Source organism: Leishmania major, chromosome 24, assembly GCF_000002725.2.
Source record: "Leishmania major strain Friedlin complete genome, chromosome 24".
Taxonomy (NCBI): Eukaryota; Euglenozoa; class Kinetoplastea; order Trypanosomatida; family Trypanosomatidae; genus Leishmania; species Leishmania major.
The window spans coordinates 652,579-667,898 of NC_007265.2; the positions used below are offsets into that span (position 1 = coordinate 652,579).

The following is a 15,320-nucleotide window of genomic DNA, read 5'->3' on the forward strand; positions in this document are numbered from 1 at the left end:
AGATGTCGCCAACGTCGTCCTCACACATGCAGAGTGTCCGTACCTGTATGCACGTACGTGTAGAGACGGCCCAGGAACGAAGACAAGAGCACCCCTGTGACACCCCGGTAAGCCTCTCGCTGAATGTTGCGGTGAGGCAGAAGGGAGCGGACCGTATGTGTGTGTGTGTGTATGTGTGTGTGTGTGTTGGGGAGAGGAGGAGGAGGGAGAAGGGGTGAGTCCCTCAGAGGGGGTGACGGTGATGGTACAGCGACTGTGTGGCATGCAGACTCTCACGCACACACCGGCGCACACGCCATCAGCACGTGGGATGCCGCCCATCCGTTCGCTTCATCCCGTTGGCGATGGCTCTTCTCTGTCTTTCGGTGCAGCAACGGTTGGCGCGGAAGACGCAGGAAACGAGAGAGAGAGCGCACATGCAAGGCAGATAACCCTCCCCTCCCCTAGAAAGGGGCAGGCAGACAACCACGACCCATCATCAACGGCAGCGCCAACAACGGCGCACCCGTTTTCATGTTCCGTTTACATATTGTCGTTTGCTTGGCCGGCATTGCCTCTCCATAGAGCGCCAGCAGCGGAGGGCGTTGCACTGCCCAGCTCCCACTTCCGCATGCCTCCCTTGTCTTCCCTCAGGAGTGGAGGCCGTGGTTGCCGAAAGCCGTGAGAAGGTGCTGCAGCGGGGGCCTCGCATGCCGCCCTGCTATCATGCTACCCCGTGTCACCTGTCTTCTGCGTCATGAAGAGAAGAAGAAGGTTACGCCGAGACTGCTTTATCATGTATGACCCCCTTCTCTGCCACTGCGAGTGTGCACACGGGGCACAGACACTCAAAGCCATAGTGGTCCTTCAGGTAGCGCCGCCGCAGCGCGGCGGCGACGGCACATGTAAGCTCCCCAAAGTCCTCGACCCGGATGTAGCTGGTGAAGAGCTGCTCGCCGGCTTCGATCGCTCGCAGCGCCACTACCGACGCGGCCACAGGCCCCATGGTGGGCTGAAAGATGACGTTTGGCACACAACTGTGGTTGAGCTTCGTGGCGACGTCGTAGAGGGCCACACCAGTGGCATGCAGACAGTTCTCCACGCCGGGGCTCCGTGCCGCCTTTGCCCCTACTGCGGCGTCTGCCCTTCCCGTATTGCTTGTGTGAAAGAGTTTGTAGAGGCGCTCGAGCAGCATGACCGAGCTCGCCGCCTGAGCGGTGGTGCCGTCTTCGCGGCCCGCCACCTTAGTTTCGTCCGTGCCCGCCGCGTCGCTGCCCTTAGCCTTGCTTCGCAGCCACCGACACCACAATGTGTAGAGAGGGCTGGCAACGACGTACATGTGGGCGTTCGCGTTCGTCAGCCAATACAGCTGCAGGTAAAGCTGGAGGGGAAAGGCTGTAGACTGCACCACGGCGAGGGCCTCGGTGACCCACTTCAGAACCTGCGCCTCGCTGGTAGTTGCAGAGGGCGACGGCGACAGGCGCTCCAGCGGTGAGTGACGCGGATCAGACGACGGCAACCATGTAGAGCCAGTACCGCTCACGCTGGACGCCGTGATCACCACTGCCGTGTACTCCTCTGCGCAGCAGAGGAGCCACCACCATGTCAGTAGGTGCCAGCTGAACCTCAGCAGCGCTCGCTGCTCCACGGAGAGGAGCTGCATGGCCCCCTCGGCGTAGCTCGTTAGCATGTCCTCCAGCCGGCTGCGGAAGCTCGGGGCGACGGTGTCCTCCAACCACGCCACAAAGCGCTGCGGTTGCGGCGGAGGTGTACTCGTCACGGGTGCCGAGGCCAGCGTGAAATGCAGATGTTTGGCGAGGAGAAGAGCGAGCAGCCAAATCCGTTCGTTGCAGCGGCGGGCGACGGAATGAAGAGAGGAGAGCGCGTCAAGTCGCGTCGGCCACGCCCCCAGCCGCAGGGCGATCGATGGCGGGTGTTGCGCAAAGGTGACGATGACATCAGCAGTGGGATAGCGGAGCAGCGAGGCGAGTGGCGCCTGTGCTGACGGCGGCGCCGTTGAAGCCATCACAGCAGCAACGGCGGAGGGCATACCATCCTCTGCGCCTTCGAGTGCGGCGCCGTTCACGGGCGGGTGACGGGGCTGCCGCGAAGTCAGAACAAAGCGCCTTCCCTCCTCGATGAGACTGTGCGTCTCGCAGGCAGGTGTGCAGAAGTAGACGCAGTGATGCCGCCCTACCATGTCCACCTCCGTCACGTACGGTCGTGGGCTTCCAGCGGTGGCGGCCGCCTCGACAGCCGTCTGAACATAGTGCGCTGGCAGGGGCGCATCCGTAGGTGCTTCCCCGGGCGCCTGCGCGAGATGCTTCACGTTTGCATGGTGGATCAGCTCCCACGTCGACGGGGTAATGTCGTCGTTTATGTTCCTTGGCGAGGTGGCGCCGGGCTCTACGTCGCTGCTCCGCTCCAGCTTCTGCAACAAGCCGTCCAGCCGGCTGCACTCCTCCCGCAAGAACGCTAGCAGCGGTGCCCCACATCCAAAGCAGCACCGCACACACTGCAGCCGCTTCTCTGTCGCAGCACCCTCTTCAGACGTACGGCTGTCGCGGCTACCCTGTTCAACATCGTCGGTGGAAACAGAAGGGGTGCAGTGACCTGGTTTCCGCCGTGGAGAGCTGCCCATTGCACAGGGCTCATGCTGCACGGCACCGTAGGCCTCCGCCGCTCCCTCATCAACCGTCTTACTGACGTCTTTGGCAGAGACCGGTTCGGCTGCGTGGCTTTGCGTCTCAGCTGGACACGTGTTCCACGTCTTGTACGACTGCGCAAACACCGACGAAGCCTCCCAGAGAACGCGGTCGCCTGCCTGGCAGGGGTGAGCCGCAAAGGCACCTACACCCGTCACTGCGTCCACCCACTTCACTTGAAGTGGGAAGGAGGTCGAGGAGCTGTCACATACACCTTGATTGCTGGGATGAGCGCTGCCGAGGTGTGCGGTATCGCCACCGTCGGGAGAGGCGCTGCCGGTCATCATTGTCTTTCGCCTTATGGTTGCGGTTCAACCTTTTATGTTTGCGAAGCGTGAGCGTGATTCCACATGCACGGCGGTGCGCCGCCACGGCAGCGGAAGCGATGCCCGTCTTTTATTTCGTCTTCTCTCTCACTCAGCGATGCTTCGACTTGCTCTCTTCACCGAGCGCATTGCCGACCTTTGGCGCAGACAAGACGGACAGAGCGAGAGAGCTCGTCGCACGCGCGCATGACCGCCTCTGCGCGTCCGTTGGCGTGTGAACGTTTTTTGTGTTTATTTTGTTGCGGCCTCTTTCCTCCCTTCTTCGGCGTTGTCGTACACGGCAGGCGTAGGCTCACGGAGGGCGAGCTGGAGAGGGGGAGCGCAGAGAGATGGAGAGGTAAGAGGCGTCTGCGCCATGTGATATACTGCTTGCCGCGTCCGTCTCTGTCGAGTGCTTGCTTGCAGCTCTTTGCACACCTCCAGTGTGTGTGGGTCGATACCGGGCGTTGTGGCACTCGGCACGATTCGCTCTGCCAACAGCGGCACCCTGCGGAGTCGCATATACTGCGGATGGCGTCCAACATCAAAAAGGTGTATGTATGCGTGTATGCATGGGAAGGAGAGAAACACACAGGCACAGAGGTGCCATGTGCCGGTACGGAGAGTCTCTCGCATACAGCCCACGAACGCCTCGCACACATACATACACACACATCTACGTATATATACACATATACGTGTCTGTGCGTGAGTGCGTCTCGCGCTCTTGCTCTTCTCTCCTCTACTTGGGTTGTTACTGCGCATATATATTCACGTGACTCTTCTATCCATGTGCTCTACTCCCTACGTGTGTGCGTGTCCACTTGGGTATAACCTTGGGTGTGACATCAGCATGCCTCCTGCCTGCTTACCCGCTCTATGCCGTGCACGCAGACAGAAGCGTCGTGACGCAGACTTCCAATGCGTGCCACCGGAGCACCTGCGCCGGTGCCTCCTGCGACTCCGCGCCGACGCACACGCGACGCACGTCGGCACGGGTCATGCTGCGCTGGGCGGCGAGGAGCATGGATTCTGAGATGCCGTAGAAAAGAGCCACCTTCGACACATCGGCAAACGCAAAGGCGGCGCCGGTCCAGAAGGGCTCCGTGATGAGCGCAAACGTGTGCGCCTGTGCGGCGCTGTTCGTTAGCTGCACACAGGCGTTGATGGTGGCATCGAGGCCATCGCCGTCCGGCACCGTAGATGCTACCGCGCTGTCCGCCCCCACGTCGTCTGCAAAGGAGACGGCAGCAGCACGCGCGCTGCCAGAGCGCTTGTAGATAATCACCACGCTTGTTGTCTGCGGCCCAGGGGGGAGCACCTGCAGAATGCGGTCCAAGTTGTGTGAGAGGGACAGAGCAGCAAAAATCTGACGACTGTTCGAAACTCGACGGGTTGGTTGCTGCTGCAGCAGCGGCGGCAGTGATGGTGACGCACTTGTCGACGTTGGCGACGGCGAAGATGCCTCCGCGAGGGGAGGAGAAATGGTGAACGGTGACCGGGTTGTCAACATGTCCGCACTTCCCTCCACCCGAAACAGCGCCACGGCCAGCTGCAGCGGTGAGATCAGAAAGGCGTGATCCACGACGGCGGCATCGATGTGGCGTCGCTTCAGCTCTGCGTGAATCGCTGCTGCATTGGTGCAGTCGTGGTAGCAGCACACGTTGAAGCCACCTATTCGCAAAGGCATTTTGGCGAGGAGGTAAGGAGGGAGGGGTGGGGGAGAGAGAGAGAGGCGGACGGGCAGAGGAAGGTGCCGCCGTCTCGTTGGATGCTCTGCTGTCGATATGCGGAACAACAGCGCGTGGGCACGCTCACAATCCACAAACGGGTTCGCTCGTGTTGGCAGAGGGGCGGGCGGAGTGGTTGGGGGAGTGTCCGGTGGTCCACCAGGAGACGCGCGTGTATGTTCTTGCTTGTACGTCTGTGTGTGCGTGCCTGTCTATGAATCGATCGCTTCCTTTGCGGCATGCCGGCATGGAGGGACCCGCTTGCACACAGTCCGCTGTCGCCGAGAGAGGGGAGGAGGAGGCAGAGGAAGCATAGGATGTTCAACAGGATGGGGGCCATTTTCTTCGCCTCTTATCGCCTCCGACCACGCGCTCATCTATGCGTGTTGGTGTCTTTGTTGGCGCACGGGCGAGCCCGGCGCGCGACGAGACACTGCGGCGCCGCGCCTATTGCCCTCGTGGCGCTGCGACACGAAACCCGGAGGCCCTTACTTCCTCCCGTAGAGCAAGCGCAAGAGGACCGACAACGTTGGCAAAGGAGGCGGTGGGGGAGGGGGGCAGGGGCTGGAAGAATCTGCACGACTGTGCCTCCCCCACCCCTCCCCCTCCCTGAGAGGCTGAGCGGGGGGGGGGGCTTCGGTGCTCGGGTTAATAGCAAGGGCGAGAGACGTGAAATAAGCAATGACAAGCAAAACAGAAGAACAAAACACGTAGACGAAAGCACCAGCGCACTGCGTCAACGCGGCACACGCACCGGAGTACCCGTAACGAGAGGAGATCACACGCACACACACACACACACACACACACACAGACAGACGTGCGCACCAGGGCACGAAAAAAAAAGGAAAGCTAGAGGTCGTATAGAAGCATGAGTGGGTGGGGTCGGTGCATGCCGCATACGCCCCGTCTTTGTGCGTGTACGTGTACTTCGTTGACAGCGTTGATAGGTTCGTTCTCTACGGCAAATGAGGGTAATAGAGAAGACGAAGGTACAGGAAGTGTGTTGGAATAAATTCGTTGATGTCGTCGCTGTAGCGCAGCGCTACGACAAAGAACGCAAGTGCATGCTCATATATGTGGGAGGGGGAGGGGGAAGCACCGCATCTGAAGCTGAAAGGTCGAATAGAAGAGAAGCTAGCCAGGTGTGTGGGCTGCTGGGTCGGTGGGTAGACGTAGACTAGGGATAAGGCAACGAGGCAACAAGGGCCGAATGAAAAGAGTAATCAACGGACATGTAACGTGACGTGCTTGGGAGGTGTGTGCGCGTGTAGGCCCACATACGCACCGGTCGTGCATGTGTACATGTGTGAAGGCATGAGGGCTGCAAGCAAATCCTTTATACTCGCTCTATCAAGAGCACGACTGCACCACCGTCGTCTCTGCCTTAACATTCGCTAGCAGCATGATGCACGTTAAGCAGAGGTATATGCGGAGGCAGATCAGCATAAGGGAGCGGGGAAGACGTGGTCAATGACAGCCCTGGAGAAGAAGGCAGAGATCACGGGCGCATCGCGACGTGAACCTGGGGGCGCACAGACACACACACACACACACACACACACGCACATGCGCACGCCGCGTCCGTCCTCTGCTTTCTTCCTTTGTCATTGTCTACTCAACGTTGAGGTGCAACGTGTACCTCTCGTTATCTGGCTTAGGGCCCTCGAAAGGGCGCGCGTAGACCAGCTGTACCGCGTGCTGGCCCTTTCTCAGCGGTTTCACGAACACCGTGTAGGAGCCACCAGCCCCCACCATAGAACCCGAGACTGGTTTCGGCGTGTACTTGGAGGTGACCTCCAGGTGCTCATCGCTGAGCATCTCCTTGCCCACAAAGCCGACGCGCGTCCACGTGTAGCCAGTGGTAGGGTTGCCCTCCAGGTGGATCTCGAGCGTGCTGCCGACGCGCACGCTCAAACACTTGTTGTTGTCCTTCATAGTGAGCGGGGCGGTCATTTTTGGTTGCATCTCTGTGTGTGTGTGTGTGTGTGTGTGTGTATGCTGCTGCTGCGATGCGAGGATTGAGAAAACAGGCGAGTGTGAGCAAGCCGAGTGCACAGATACATAGACGGAGGGGGAGGAGCTGCGCAGACGTTGTCGACGGCACACGAGGGAGAGAAGACAGAGAAAAAAGAGGAGTGGGAGAGCATGCATGTATCGATGCTAGCGCGTGTGTGTTTGTATATGCGGAGGAATACGAGAGCAGTGCTCCCAGCGACATCAGACCTGCCCGCAAGAGATCGACAAACATAGGAGCGAAGAATTATATCGTTGGCGCGACTACTCTCTACGATACAACATGAGATCACTCTCTCCCCGGCCCTGCCAGTCCCCAACGCCTGGTGCAAAGCAGCGATGGACACGCGCGTCACAGTCATGAGCCGACTCGATCATCGGAGCACGGCCCCTGTCGCAAACGCTACCTCACCCACCCACCCCACCCGCCTCACTCCCGCTCTCATCATGCCCACCGCCACCCAGTGCCTCCCCCTCGAGGTGTCGGGGGCTCCCTCCACCAGCGTGCAGTGTGAGGGCTGGGTGGTGGGGTACGCTCCAGTCACGCTGACACTTCGCCCACCATACGGGTGATGTAAGCATGCTCAGTTACGTCGGTCGCCCCGATGCCACACCATCCAGGACCTGACCCTGTCACCCACCACAAGTGGTTCACTATTGGGAGGGATAAGGGGGCTGCGTTGGCTTCCTCCCTCACAGAGAGTGGAGGCACTGGGCCCTGAGATACCACGCACGGAGGTGGCCGGCATCATGAGGTATGAGGAAAGGAAGGAAAGGACCTGGGGGAAGGGGTCGAGGCAGATGCTGTCTGAGGAATCTTCCATGCGCACACGCGCTCACGTATTGCCCTCACCGCCAGTGTGGAAGGGTCACCTTGAGGGTCGAGGGACAGCAACGTATCCGCCTTGTGTCGCAGCCGATCCCCAACTACGCAGTGCATGCGGAGGGGGGCTAGCGTCAACTTGTGTTGCGGATACATTGGTGTGGGCGGCACGGACAGAGGAGGTGGTGGTGGTGGTGGGAAGCGGCTGGGTAAAGCGCGCACACGCGCACCGGTGCGATTATTGTTGTTCTGTTCGATGAGGAAAGCATTGAAAGCCACCGGCGCACAACAGGGAAACACACACACACACACACGCACACACACAGAGCCCAGACTTGCACGTGCATGTGCAGATCCGCGCTGTCGGATATCGGCGTCTCTCTCGCTTTGCTCGGAAGTTCGTGTGCTGCCTGTGTGTGGTGGGCCTCCAGAGTGTGCCCTCTTTCCTCACGCCCGCACGAAAACCACAACATGCACCCGTGCACACACCGAGACGAGGCTAGTCAGAGAGAGAGAGAGAGAGGGAGAGAGAGAGGCAGTACCGGAGAAGAAAAGCGAACGGGAGCGGCGTGGTGTGGAGGTGCAAAGGGAGGGGGAGGGTAAGGAAGCTATCTGTGGTTGATGAGGAGACGCATTCGCTGCCGAGGGGACAAGCACAGAAGCTCGTGACGCCACCTCACACCGCTATTCCCATCAGCCGATCTCTCCCTTGCACACACACACAAACACACACACACATACACACACATACACATACACACACACACACACACACACACACACGCACATAAATACAGAGGCAAACGTAGACACATAACACGTGCATGGCGACTCTCTCCTCTGCTGATCGGCGTTCTGCTTCCCACACCACGCCATCGACCTCTTTTTTGCTAAGTCGGAGAGAGAGCGCGCGACACCACACACGCGCGCACACACACTCCGATGTGCCACCCGCACTCATCACTGCCACAGCCGTAAACATCGTGTGTGTGTGTGTGAGGGAGAGATGCGTTTGTTTGATTTTACCAGCCGCAGTTTTCCATGTTCGCGCCGAGAATGGCACGAGTCGCAGCTGTTAGTGGGACGTAGCCGGTGGCATGTGGGACACCGCTGGCACCCTTCGAGCCTACCGGTGGCAACGCCAATTCCTTCAGCGCCGCCTGGCTGGACACAAGTACGTAGACGCGCACGTACGATGTCGTCGTCGCCTCTTCGTCGCCAGTAATATTGCTCCCCCACGCACTTGCTGGCACCTCCGCGCAAGTCGTCGAGCTCCCGTCGAACTCGTAGCCCTGGTTGATGAGGATGCCTTTCTTGTACTTGAACGTAGACGTCCGTGTGGCCTCCTCGTCCCCAGCGTGCTTGTTCAACGGCACTTCGGAGGAGATCACCTCGTTGTCGCCATCCTGGCTGTCGTCCGCCACCAGATCATGCATGCGCAGAAATAGCGGAATCGCGGAGGCCGGAAGCATCGCCTGATTCTCCGTCCCATCACCGTTGCGCCGCACTTTGCCAGTGAGAAAGCCGTACAGATCGTTTTGGAGAAAGTGACGCTCCTCGGCGAGGGTGAGGGACTGCCGCCGCGACGACGATGAGCTGGGGCTCGTGTTGCTGCATCCGTTTGAAGAAGAGCACAGGTGCCGCGGCTGCAGGCTCAGCATGGCCATACCAGCTCGCCCCTCACGCCCTGGCAGCTCGACACCGTACACGACGGCCTCCTGTACCCCGACGCGCGTTGTGTGGACGGAGTTGAGGGCGTTGGACACCTCAAGCGTGCTGACGTTCTCGCCCTTCCAGCGGAAGGTGTCACCGATGCGGTCGACGAATGTGCAGAAACCGAAGCGGTCCGTTCGCATGAGGTCACCAGAGAGGAAGTAGCAGTCGTTGCGGTGCGGCCACAGCACATGGCGAGCGATCTTGCTCTCCCGAGCCGCCTTATCCTCTTCCTGGTCGGCTGGCGCCGTCACCTTCGCCTTCGTGCCGCCGCTGCTGTCGCCGATGGAGGCGCCGTCGGCAGGAGCAGCGCCGTGGTGGGCCTTGTTGTATCCATCGAAGCGGCGAAGCGCGAACATGTCGAAGCCCTCGATCACCTCTCCCACCACCTCGCCCACATCGCCGACGTCGCAGTGAGAGCAGTATCCCGTCTTGGGGTCGCGGTATACCTGTTGCGTTTCCTCATTGAACCGCAACACACGGAATGGGAAGAAGGGGATGTACTGCATACTGAGCCACTCGATCGGGCGCGGGAAGCGCGGGATGTGTCCCACGATGCCCGGCATGCCAAACAGGTTCAAGAGAAAAATGTTGCCCTCGGTGGAGCTGTAGAACTCAACCGGGTGCGCGATGTTCAGGCGGCGCATGCACTCGAGCCAGATGTCCTGGCGCAGTCCATTGCCGAAGGCGTACGGCACCCGCCATGCCGTGCGGTTCAGCACCGCCAATGCATCCGTTTCCGTCGTTATCGACGCCGTCTCTGCCGTCGCGTCAGCGGAGGGTGGCGCGGCCTGGACGGGGGAGTGGCTGCGCTCGTACAGCACAGCGTACCGCAAGACCTCGCCGATGTACTGGACAACCGTGACGTGGTAGCGCTGCAGGTCCTTGCGGAACTGCGAGGCGCTGAACTTGGTGCGGATAATCATGCGCACAGTGGGCACGGTCGCGGCGAGGCGGGTGTGGCGCGGCGCGCAACGGCGTATTTGCGCCCAGGCATGCTGCTGCTCCTCCAGTGCGTGCAAGAGATGACCAAGGCAGAAGACGCTGCCGACGGTATGACACATGGGCAGGCAGTTATACAATGTGATGAGGCGGCGCTCCTTCTCGATGGCGGCGAGCTGCGCCGGCGTGTAGAGCCGCTGCTCCACCGCGGAGGTGACGAAGTATTCCAGCCCGAGGGCTGCCGCGAAGAGGCGAAGACACCACAGGGAGGCGCTCCAGAGGGCAAAAAGGGCCGCCTCGACGATGTTGCGCTCGCGGCACGTGAAGTCCAGGGACTCGATGCCGAAGACGTGCGGCACAGCTGGGCAGTGGTACTCGATACTGCTCGCGACGGTAGGCATGCCGACTTTGTCCGTCTTTTCTCTTGGTGTTTCCCGCTTGCCGGACGCGGGCGGCCGTGTGAGGGAGGTGGGGGGAGAAGAGGAAGACTGCTGCTGCTGTTGTGGCAGCCCAGGTACTGACGCTGCTCCCGCTGCTGCCGGGTGCGCGGCCACGTAGTCCACCTCGTTCATCTGCTGCACAACGGTCTCGGCAATCTTGTCACGGTAGTGCAAGACACGGGAGAGGAAGCCGGTCGCGAAGAAGCGCAGGTGGCTGAACCGTGCGGCCTTGGGCAAGCCCGATGTGCCGGAGGTGTAGATAAAGAGGATAGGCTGCGTGTGATGGAACCGGCGAAGCAGGCGGGAAAGGATGGAGGCCATCTTGGCCTTATAGTGCTGCAGCTGCTGTCGACTCTTGACTGAGCCGGCGGCTGTCGCGTACGGCTCCACACTGCCATTCTTGGCGGAGGAAGGTTTGTCCAGGGCCAGCATCGACTTCCACGACGGCGGCGGGCGGGAAAGGATGACGTGCATGAGTAGGCGCACGCGCGGGCTGCTGATAAGGTAGGTATGGCGCACGTCGTCTACCGTGAAGGCCGGGTTGGCTTGGGCGCGCAAGAAGAAAGGCTGCACCACGTTGTAGAGATCCAGCGGCGGCGTGGACGGCGGGGCCACAAAACTGTCGCCGGCAGACGCGTACGCTGCCTTCAGCGACTTGGCGTTGCCGTAGGCGTTTGCGTTGAAGGCCCGAAGCAGCTCCTCCATTTCTGCTGTCATGGCACTGGATACGGGCTGCCCCGCAGCGTTGGTGCTGCGCCAGAGGTAGATGCGCTTCACATGAGGCGGCACGTGCAGCTCGAGTTTTGACGTCACGCTCTCGTCGTCGGCGTCGTCACTCGTTCGGCTGCAGAAGAGGAGAGGCACGTAGGCGACGTCCATCACTATCATGACGCTTCCCGAGCACTCTATCGCGCGGTAGAGCATGGTGTTGCTTGCCAGATTTGTGTTCAGCAGCGCAGTCCGGCAAGGGCGGTAGGTGCCACGCTCTGTCTTGGGCTGCTCGCTGTTGCTGTTGCGGTAGAGAACGTCGAGGAGGGTGTGCAGCGGCCCACTCCGCGCTGCGGCTATCCACACCGCGTTGTATTCCACCGAGTTGGGCAGCATGAGCGCCAGACAGTCCGCTTCAGTCGGGCGCGGCGGCGGCGGCAGTAGCACCGGTGCTGCTGCAGCAGCGTCGACTATCTTCGACTGCTGTTGCGCCCTTTGTCGGTCTTGTCCTTCGTGGATCCACAGGAGGTCCCACGCGATGGCCTCACTGAGCAGCGTTATGAGGATAACCAAGTCGCGGTACGTGATGGTGGTTGGGTGCCCGGCTGCCACCACCGAGGCATACGTGGCATCGGTCTCGGAAAGACGGAAGACAATGTTCTCCTCGCTAGCGTGGCTGCTCTTACTCGGAACCGCCACGCCGGCGGCGATCTGCGCGTGGCGCTGCTCACAAACAAGAATGTCCTGATGCATGAGTCGCTGGAGCAGCCGCACGTCGACCGCTTCGCCGTGTGTGATGGCGGCGAGTGAGTCGAGCTTGGCCAGCAGCTCTGCCAGGAAAAGTAGGGGGTCAACGGCGCCGCTCGCCTGCGCGCACAGCGGGGCGACTATTTTGATAGCTTGACCAGTCGACGTTTGTGTCGAGCTCTCGTCGTCGGGCCCCTCGAGGTAAATTGGTCCGTCCTCTGGTGCGGCGGTGATGTAGCGCCACGCACACGCCGCCTTGTACACGGCGAGCTGGTACGGCACGCAGGCGTGGCGTGCCTGCACCGCCCCGAGGGAAAAACCGAGCTGAAGATACGCGCCAATGGTGCGCAGGGCGTACTGGACACCCAAGCACCACTCTAGCACGCCCTCTGTGCTGACGGTCAACATGATCTCACGATAGGGGAGAGAGAAAGAGAGGTGGGGATGGGGTGTGACTTGGTGCTGTGCTGCTGAGGACGAGTGTGTGCGGCAGCAACAACACAAGGCGCGAATGTTGGGGGAGGGGGGAGAGAGGAAGAAGTTCAGCAGCTCGTGGCAAATAAATATACAGTGACGCTTACCTACGCGTGTGTTGTGCGTGTGCTTAGGAAACTATATATGCCAGTTATGCGCGCGCGAGTAAGTGTTTGAGTGAGTGTGTGTGTGTGTGTGTGTGCTGTATTCAGCAGGCGAGGAGGAGAGAAAACAATGACAGCACCACAAAAAAATGAGAGCGCCCTTCTCCGCTAAGCAGTTATTATGCGATAAGCGCAAGCACTAAGACAGAGGGCACGAATGGGAGTGTTGCAGGCACACAGACACACACAGGTGCACACCGACAACGAAACAGAGACGCACGCACACGACAGAGAAAAGCTAGTGGGCGCCATAGCACGGAGGAGGAAGCGATGGAGGTACGTCAAAGAGCTGGAGTTGCGGACTGGGGGCCTGAATGGGGTGAGGGGTCAACACGGCGACAACGCTGCCCCCCTCTCTCATGAGTAAAAGCGTGAGCACATTACCAGCACGTCAAAAGGGAGAAGGACAGAGAGAGAGAGGAGACACGGTGTCAACGGTGGCGGCGGATTCTGCGTGAACCACTCGCCCCCTTTTTTTTCGCCTCTCCAAGTGTGCATGACACACGGGCGCGGCTGCCCATCCGCCTTGGCGGTGTTCATCCGACGCCAACCTCCCCCCATCCCTCCGCTCTCCTCCCCAGCCGGGCGACAACGGGGCAGTGACAATACTGTTTTTGTCGAAGTTGTTCTTCCCTCTTCTGTTAATACTCAATCAAACACCATTCCGCAGACACGCGCGCACATACAGAGGTGTGTAGAGGCGGCCGTACTCCCACACATCTACACACCCACCCACCCCCCAAACACACGAGCATGAACGCCGACTTACAAAGATACACGAGAGAAAGAGAAAGAGAGAGATCATCACCACGGAGAAGCCACGGCATACATTTGCACCGAGATGGAATACGCGCTTACGGGTGTGTGCACATCTGCGAGTTCTTGCATGTATGTCGTGCGTGCGTGTGTGTGCGTGTCTATTGAAACTGGCGGTCGCAGCGATGCCGCGAAAGGGGCGGGGGAGAGGGAGGAAGGGGTGGTGGTGGTGGTGGTGGACGGGTAAGCGAGGCCACCCCGGACAAGCTGGTGGACATGCGAGCGCATGTGTCTGTGCGTGATGATGCTTCCACAAAAGAGGATAGACGAAGAGGAGGCTTAGAGGAGAGCGGGAGAGGGAGGGAGGTGGCGCAGAGGACTGGCACAATACACAGCTGCCTCCGCTTCCTTCTCCGTCAATGATCACTGCTCTTCTCTTCCTCGACTTGCGCCACCCATCCACCCTCAAGTTACCCACCAATCCACACGCACACGCACTGGTTCGCTTACTGGCCCTTCAATTCTCGCATGATTCCACCCCACCACCCCATCCTGCGGTACGAGATATTGGCTTCGAGTTCCCGTCTCTCGCGCATACCGATATGTTTAGTTTCGCCGGTGTGTGAGTGTGTGTGTGTGTGTGAGTGTCCCGCCCCTTCCGCGCTCCTCACACACGTTTTGCCCATGACTTACTGGTATGGCTGAAAGCCGCCGGACGGATTGCCGCTTTGTGGCTTCGGCGCACCGCCACTCAGGCCGCCACCGCGACCACCACCTCCACGCGCACCGCCGCCACCGCGAGCACCGTTTCCGCGACCTCCACGGCCGCGGTAGCCACTGGCGGCGCCAAGCATGGTCATGAAGGCGGCGAGCGCCTGGAGCGGCTCAGTGCCGCTACGGCCACGGCCACGGCCAGCACCGCGGCCACCGCGGCCCGGCTTGAAGTTGGACCGCTTGTGGGTCACCTTTAGTTGAGTGAGGAGAAAGGGAGAGGGAGAGGGAGAGGAGAGGCAGGGGAGAGAAGTTGTGAGGAGAGGCGGGGAGCGAAAATGAGGAGGTTAAGGATGTTGGTACAAAGTTGGAGAAACTATACCTGCAGCAGCGGGGGGGAGAGGGGAGAGAGGGAACGGAGTATGCGAGGAGAGGTGAATGAGGTAACGTGAGAGGACACAGAGAGGGAGAGCAGAGGGCAAACAAGGACAGACAGACAGCTAACGACACACAAAAGGGCAAAAAGAAAGGCGGAGATGAGAGAGACGCACGTGCACAAAAGTACATAAATACACAGCCAGGCACAAGCACACACACACATATATATATATATATATGTGTATGTGTGTGTGTGTGTGCTTGTGTGCGCACGTATATGTGTGTACTTTGAACGGCACATCTTTTCTTTTTTTTTTTGTTGTGAAGGGGGGGGGGAGGGAGAGAGGGAGGGAGGGAGGGGCTGCAGTTGCACTTTTTCGGTTGGTTTTGCGCTTCTTCTGGTTGTTGCTAGGTGGCCTTGCAGGAGTGAGGGCGCGGTGAAAGTGCGGACGTGCTCGGTGATCGTGGTAAAAGCAGCGGATGGCCTACACACACACACACACACACACACACAGACACACACAGACACACAGAGGAAAAGAAGCAGAAGGGGCAGGGAGAGGGAGGGAAGGAGGAAGGAGCAGCGGTTTGATCTGGGACTCGTGCACGGTTCCGTACACCGCCTCCCAACCTCCTTCGCTCTGCTCTCCCCTCACTTACTCGCCTCTCTCGCTATGTGGATGTGTGTGTTTGCCGCCACCTCATCACCACCTCGATCCTCTTACCACC

The 15,320-nt window shown here is 60.0% G+C and overlaps 4 protein-coding genes across 4 annotated transcripts; all 4 read right to left on the minus strand.

Moving 5' to 3' along the window:
• Positions 1-754: 754 nt before the first annotated feature.
• Positions 755-2,971, minus strand: LMJF_24_1750 (conserved hypothetical protein; the record flags this gene model as incomplete). Its single annotated transcript, XM_001683640.1, has 1 exon — positions 755-2,971. One exon carries the CDS (start codon positions 2,969-2,971, stop codon positions 755-757), a length of 2,217 nt encoding a protein of 738 aa, XP_001683692.1.
• Positions 2,972-3,866: 895 nt separating this feature from the next.
• Positions 3,867-4,679, minus strand: LMJF_24_1760 (conserved hypothetical protein; the record flags this gene model as incomplete). Its single annotated transcript, XM_001683641.1, has 1 exon — positions 3,867-4,679. One exon carries the CDS (start codon positions 4,677-4,679, stop codon positions 3,867-3,869), a length of 813 nt encoding a protein of 270 aa, XP_001683693.1.
• A 1,654-nt stretch (positions 4,680-6,333) lies between these two features.
• LMJF_24_1770 (inhibitor of cysteine peptidase) lies at positions 6,334-6,687 on the minus strand (the record flags this gene model as incomplete). The annotated part of the gene is made up of 1 exon (XM_001683642.1): positions 6,334-6,687. One exon carries the CDS (start codon positions 6,685-6,687, stop codon positions 6,334-6,336), a length of 354 nt encoding a protein of 117 aa, XP_001683694.1.
• A 1,893-nt stretch (positions 6,688-8,580) lies between these two features.
• LMJF_24_1780 (fatty acid transporter protein-like protein) lies at positions 8,581-12,516 on the minus strand (the record flags this gene model as incomplete). The annotated part of the gene is made up of 1 exon (XM_001683643.1): positions 8,581-12,516. One exon carries the CDS (start codon positions 12,514-12,516, stop codon positions 8,581-8,583), a length of 3,936 nt encoding a protein of 1,311 aa, XP_001683695.1.
• Positions 12,517-15,320: the final 2,804 nt, after the last annotated feature.